At 38.8% G+C, this 7,202-nt stretch overlaps 1 protein-coding gene across 1 annotated transcript; it reads right to left on the minus strand.

The window, feature by feature from the left end:
- LOC308685474 (uncharacterized protein) lies at window positions 1-6,850 on the minus strand. Its single transcript, XM_081357261.1, has 5 exons — window positions 6,140-6,850; window positions 5,490-5,586; window positions 764-917; window positions 401-533; window positions 1-304 (listed from the first exon to the last, which is right to left on the minus strand). Exons 1-4 carry the CDS (start codon window positions 6,461-6,463, stop codon window positions 431-433), a joined length of 678 nt encoding a protein of 225 aa, XP_081213387.1. The 5' UTR covers window positions 6,464-6,850; the 3' UTR covers window positions 1-304; window positions 401-430.
- Between the last annotated feature and the right edge of the window lie 352 nt (window positions 6,851-7,202).

The raw sequence follows: 7,202 nt of genomic DNA on the forward strand, positions 1-7,202 counted from the left end.
TCCCTAATAAAAAATACAAAAAAAGTTACCACCAATGAAGTACAGCATACATTTGTTGAATAAGGTAAATCAATTTTCCATGTTGTCAGCCAATCATTTTTTGGCACCAAAACGTTTTGCAACACAAATACCTTCATTGATTACATAAATTATCATCAATTTTGCATCGCCACTTTGCATTCCAAATGTAGATTTAAATGTGCTTCAAGTCCAGGGTTACAAGTGCACCTGAGCAGTGTCCTCTGAACAGTGTTGCACCAAAACGTGTCCCCAAATAATCCATCATCCAGCCTTCCTCTCGTCTCTGAGAATAAACCAGAGTCTCATTAACACACAGGATGCGGTTTCATTATCAACAGACACAGCAGAAATATTCTGAATATGACTCAATTAAACTTACATGGTACCAAAAGCAGACTGAGGCAAACAATCATGGCCAGTGTAACACTACTTGTGGTGATTCCTTGGGCTCCGTTGTCCTCGAGTTCACATGATATTCATGAGCCTGGTTGTCCATGTCTTTGCACTTCGCGCTGTGATCAAATGACAAAAGAAAAAGAAAAACATTTCAGCAACAAAATGCGGTAATCTAATCTCATCAGCACCAATAAATGTGCAGTAATGCAATATTTTTGCAGGGTATTTTCACACTGCATGCTTCATATTCTGATTTAGACATTTAGCATGCTTTAATGAAACAAGAACTCTTCCAAGAGTGGTGAAATGGAGTTTGAAGCGATGGAAGAGATGCTGTATGACTTACAGTTGCTTCTGTAAATATTGCTTGGTGGTCTCGCAGCCCTGTTTCTGTTGCTCTGCAGCAGTTTGGAGCTGTATAGAAGCGAGGCGTAAAGCTTCACAAGATGCCAACTCCTGGGCCTTCAGGGTCAAATTGTGCTCCAGGGCTTCAATCTGGTCTGAAATGATAATGGAAAAACTCGCTTCAGACATTACAACTCACAATGTTTTGTACTCAAATCTTTTATGTAATGCCAATAGTATGTAGCCTCTCACAATGTTAGCACTCCTCTTCAAACAATATGCCAAACATTCTTTGAAAAAAAATAAGTCCGTTGACTTATAAGGCAATGTCTAGGCACGGTGCAACTTATCAGTTTGTTTCTTAACCCTTTAAGGTACGCACCATGAAAAAAGCAAAGGAAAAATTATTTCTTTGCATTTTTTATTCAATTATGATAACAATAACAACAATCAATATTTTTTTTTAAATTAGATCCTACAGTATTTTAGATACAGTGCTCTACCAAACGGTTGAGATGTCTGTTCATAGTAAAAGAACAACATTCAGAACAAGTCATATTAAGTGCAATTTCTTGACCAATAAAAAATCTGATGGTTGCTATTGATGGCTCCAAACACATCAAGAGTGTGTGTGTGTGTGTGTGTGTGTGTGTGTGTGTGTGTGTGTGTGTGTGTGTGTGTGTGTGTGTGTGTGTGTGTGTGTGTGTGTGTGTGTGTGTGTGTGTGTGTGTGCGCGCGCGTGTGTGTGCTGGTGCAAAAGTTCAACCAAGATTTGATTAGTACGGAGCCCCCCCAAGTCCCACTTTGTCAAAAAAAATTTATTATAACTATCTTGTGGCCTCAGGATAGTAACTCGTGGCCTCAAGATTTTGTTACTATCTTGAGACCACAAGTTACTATCTTGAGGCCACGAGTTGCTATCTTGTGGCCACAAGATAGTATCTTGAGGCCACAAGTTACTATCTTGAGGCCATGAGTTACTATCTTGAGGCCACGCCCACGAAATACTATCTTGAGGGCCACGAGTTACTATCTTGAGGCCACGAGTTACTATCTTGACGCCACGAGTTACTATCTTGAGGCCACGAGTTGCTATCTTGAGGCCACGAGTTAGTATTTTGAGGCCACGAGTTAGTATCTTGAGGCCACGAGTTAGTATCTTGAAGCCACGAGTTAGTATCTTGAGGCCACGAGTTAGTATCTTCAGGCCACGAGTTAGTATCTTCAGGCCACGAGTTAGTATCTTGAGGCCACGAGTTAGTATCTTGAGGCCACGAGTTAGTATCGAGGCAACGAGTTAGTATCTTGAGCCACGAGTTACTATCTTGAGGCAACGAGTTACTACCTTGAGGCCACGAGTTACTACCTTGAGCCAACGAGTTACTATCTTGAGGCCACGAGTTACTATCTTGAGGCCACGAGTTACTATCTTGAGGCCACGAGTTGCTATCTTGAGGCCACGAGTTGCTATCTTGAGGCCACGAGTTACTACCTTGAGGCCACGAGTTGCTGCTATCTTGAGGCCACGAGTTGCTATCTTGAGGCCACGAGTTGCTATCTTGAGGCCACGAGTTGCTATCTTGAGGCCACGAATTACTATCTCGAGGCCACAAATTACTATCTCGAGGCCACGAGATACTATTTTGAGGCCACGAGATACTATCTTGAGGCCACGAGTTACTATCTTAAGGCCACGAGTTACTATCTTGAGACTACGAGTTAGTATCTTGAGGCCACGAGTTACTACCTTGAGGCCACGAGTTACTACCTTGAGCCCACGAGTTACTACCTTGAGCCCACGAGTTACTATCTTGAGGCCACGAGTTACTGTCTTGAGCCCACGAGTTACTATCTTGAGCCCACGAGATACTATCTTGAGGCCACGAGTTACTACCTTAAGCCCACAAGTTACTATCTTGAGGCCACGAGTTACTTTCTTGAGCCCACGAGATAGTATCTTGAGCCCATGAGATAGTATCTTGAGCCCACGAGATAGTATCTTGAGCCCATGAGATACTATCTTGAGATACTATATTGATCAAATATTTCTCATCAAATATGTAATTTAATAATATTAAATGTATCATTTTACCAACACTAACCCTTTTGTTCATTGTAAATAGCTAATTTTACCAACATTAGCTAATTTTACTAACATTAGCTAATTTTACCAACATTAGCTAGCTTCTCTACCCTAAAAGGACTACTCAACCGTTTGGTAGAGCATTTTTTGAAAAAATTATTTGACCCTTATAAGACTTATTTTTGTTTAATTAAGTTACATAATTCTGTTTAACATCTCCTCTGAAACGATAATATGTCAACAAAATAGTTTTACCTTTAAAAGTCCCGCCGATATGCGTCATCAAAGGATGAGTAAATTTTTGCTGTGTCACATGCTGTTTGAAGGAACAATAAAAAGGCATGCTGCTCACAGACACAGCGCCATCTAGTGGATTTTTTTAGCATTGCACAACTAAACCAAACAATAGAGATGACTCATTCAGGTTGAGTTAAGCTTGATGCATTTTTCAATTAAATATAGTGACTTAAAGTGGGGTCTACCAAACGGTTGAGTAGTACCTTAAAGGGTTAAAGTGGCCTTGGTGATGTCAGAGCACTATTTTGGACTGTAGCTGGCTGGAGTTGTTCGCTTGCTGCTTTGTCTCAAATTTGACACTGGTGTTAAAATATGGCCTTGGTGTGAAACGTTTTTAGACATCACACCTATCCTGTTTTGTGAGGATGTTTTCAAAAGTCAACTAACTTTTTCCAGATAACCGCTTTATCAAGCGGGTAAAAGGGTCGAGCAGGGTGATTTTTATCAGTGCAATCTCTCTCGCTTTTGTATTCCCTGTTATTTTCATATCTCATGCATTCAGGAGTCGTTTCCTGCAGTTGTTTAGTGGGTCAGGAAATCCTTTAAAAATTAAACAATATTCTGGATTTGAAAATCTCAGTATTAATTGTGATAAACAGGACTGTTCCTTGCTGAGAAAAAAACAACCGTAGTTGGTTTTCTGGTCTTAACAAATTTGTAATGGTCCAAGTTGGTTTTAGTTGATCTTAGCTAGCTTAAGAGGGTTTGAGTTGGTTTATGGTGTTCTTAACTAGTTTAAGACGTTCTCCCAGCCTGGTCACTCTGGTTGTAGATAGTCCCACCCTGGTTTATCTGGTCTAGATGTTCTCAGAGTCAGGCCAAGTAGGGTTTTAGCTGGTTTTACTGGGCAGCCAACTGGTCTCCCAGTCTAACCAGCTAAAAAACACCCAACACATCAGTCTGGCCTGGCTGGAAGACCAGATAAAGCCTGCAAATCAGCTTAGGCTGGATATAATGATATACCAATAATATACCAAATAATATACCAAAATAATGATACAAGGAGCAGCAAAGTCCTTTAAATTCTGTTATCCTGACACAACTGTATTGTAGAAGACATGTACACTACCATTCAAACATTTGGAGCCAGTAATGGTTTTGTTTGTTTGAAAGAAATTATTATTTTTATTCAGCAATGATTCATTTAATTGATCAAACGTGACATTAAAGACTTTTACATTTTCACCAAAAAAAAAATCAGTTTTAAATAAATTCTGTTCTTTTAAACTTTGTATTCTTCAAAAAAAAATCAGAATGTTTAGAATAATTTAGACTGCTGCTGAAAATTCAGCTTTGCCATGACATAAATAAATTACATTTTAAAATATATTAAAGTAGAAAAAGTTATTTCTAATATTTCAAAATATTATTTTTAATAAAATAAATGCAGTCTAATAAATGCGAGCAAAAGAGAATTGTATCTTACTGACCCCAAGCCTTAGAAACAATGTAATTTTTAATTATATTGAACTTGAAAACAAAGTTTTCTGTAAATATAATACATAAATGCTCATTTAAACCCTATCACTCAAAATAATTAATTGGTTTGAGTATAGTGCCAACTCAAATTATATAAATTAGTTCCATCAAATTAATTCACAAAAGAAGGCTGTTATAATAACGCCTAATTTTTACAAACTGACACATTTTAAGTAAGTTGAATTGCTAAAATTAAGTGTTATATATTGCTTTTTGTGGCAGATTAATGTTAAGTGAGAGATTTAGTAGTGTTTAATGTTTTGTTGTGCTAGTTTAGAAGAGTTTCTGTTATGCTGGGTTTTTTTTGGTTTGGTTACCATCATGGTGTCAAGTGGAGCATGAGCTTGGTTTGAGAACAGTGTATGTTAAATGTTTTACATTGCTGTACTCTTTCAGCAAGTTATATGCTATCAAAGCATTGTGTTACCATTTACCAATGTAGTATTTATTGAATTAGCTGGTTAAAGCTAGCCGAGTTTCCACAACTAAAAATATTTAAATTGAGATTACATGATAATTTTAAGTTGTGTGTAAATAAGCTTACTCAAATATTTTAATATTAAAATGTATCAGTACAAAATAAAAATCTGCAAGTTCAACTTATTCGGGTTCACAGTGTTTATATAAAAAGTAATCTGACCAAAAATAGAAGAGTTTTATAGGAATGATACCGCTAGTTTGCGCGCTTCATGTTATTATAACAGCCACTCGAGAATTCCATGTCACAAACAATCCTGCCTATTTGTTGTCTCTTCCGAGTTTCTATGGTTACATGGGAAAATTCATCTAAGAATATCGTCAGAGGGAGAGAGCGCTCCTTTCATGGCTCCTCTGATGAGAGGGAAAACTCTGACTTGAATTTTCCTACCTTTCTGCAGGCTGATTTCTGTAGTGAGGTTTCCCTCGATGAGTTTGTATTCCTCAATTTTGCTCTCCAAGATCGTGATGTTTCCTTTCCGAATGACCTGTGGAGAAACAGAAGGTTAATTAAACACAAGTCCATAACCGGGGCGAGGTTCGGCCGTGGAGGTTCACACTAAGACATAAAGGTGTGGCCGTCAGATCTCACGGGTGTGTGAGTGAACGCCACAACCTCCAAAGGTCAAAAACGCCTTTTGACAAAACGTAGCTACAAAAAATCAAGACAGAACCTCTTTTAATACAATACAACACCCTTAAATAAAATAAAATAAAAAAATTGGAAGAAACATAATAACCCCAGAGACAATGCAAACATTATCAGGAAAATTTTTCCAGGAAGGGCTATGATTGATATCCTGGTCCCTCATTGGTTTGATTTGTTAGATATTTGCATAACTGTTCAGATTTAACTTGACCTAAACTGTTCACAATTTCCTGTTGGGACTTGTTATGCAAAGCAAAACCAGTTTCATGTCACTAAATGAAATGTTTTTCATAATAAATAATATCTGGGTATCATTATAACTCCGGAATCTGTTATCGTAGGTTTAAGCTAGAAAAAACAGCTTGTAAACCAAAACAAGAAGATGAACTCACATTTTCTTGCAGGCTGTCGTTCAAAGAGATATTCAGAATCTGTATTTGCTCCTTGTACTGGTCGATTTGCTTCTGTAGGGCAGTCTGGTTCCTCCATCCCTGTCTCACCAAATCTTCAAGGGCTTTTCGGTCTTTGGTCCACCCGACTCTTGCCCCTTCATGCTTCTCCGTTTGGGCTTGCATCTCCTTGCGACACTGACTGGCACCTTTCATGTCAGGCGAGGTGGCCCAAACCACAATAATGATAACCGAGATAATCGACCACAGGGCCAGCAAGGCGATCACAATGTTACGAGTAGTCTGAGAAGATTTGGAGCTTGCCATCCTGAGGCACACAGTCGCTTTCAGGTTGGAGATGTCCGTAAAGAGTGAGCTGGTTGGTGTGAGCCCAGCGAAGACTCTCTTCTAAGTGAAATGAAACTTATAAAGCGTGGGTTTCCCCTCCAAGCTCAGCTCAGGAAAGGGGAGTGGCTCTGCTCCCAATGATGGGACCTGCCGTCCAGTTCCTCAGTACTCCAAACACACAGCTTGCTGCAACGTGACATCAGCTAGAGGTTATCCTCGCCGTTATACTGGGAAAAACCAAAAGTCTCCTCCCTCCTGTTTTTACTGAAAGAGTGTGTTTCAGTTTCCATTCCTCTGTTCGTGGGAGTGTCTTGGCAGAGCGTGGTACCTCTGCTAGGTCTTTTTTTTTTTACATTTTTAAGAGGCTCTGTGCAGGAGCAACTCAGTGTTTCCTGAACTTTTGCCAAGCATGGAGTGTCCATGCCCCTTTTGGTCACACAAACACACACATAGAGCAGCTTTTAGGAGTTAAGTGGGTAGGACTTTATTTTATAGTCCTGTTCCCTATGTGCATACTATTATTATAGTAATTGCAATAACTAGGTACTAACCTTGGACCTACCCATAAATCTAACTTTAACCCATAGTTACCTTATATTAACTAGTACTTTCTTGGGTAAGAACTTTGTAAGTACATGTCAACTCATCTATTTATCTCTATATAGATAATATCTGTGGCTCACTTCCTCTTTATAAAGATATGGTAACACTTTACAAT

This window comes from Scardinius erythrophthalmus (genome assembly GCF_964197995.2).
Source record: "Scardinius erythrophthalmus genome assembly, chromosome: 25".
NCBI lineage: Eukaryota > Metazoa > Chordata > Actinopteri > Cypriniformes > Leuciscidae > Scardinius > Scardinius erythrophthalmus.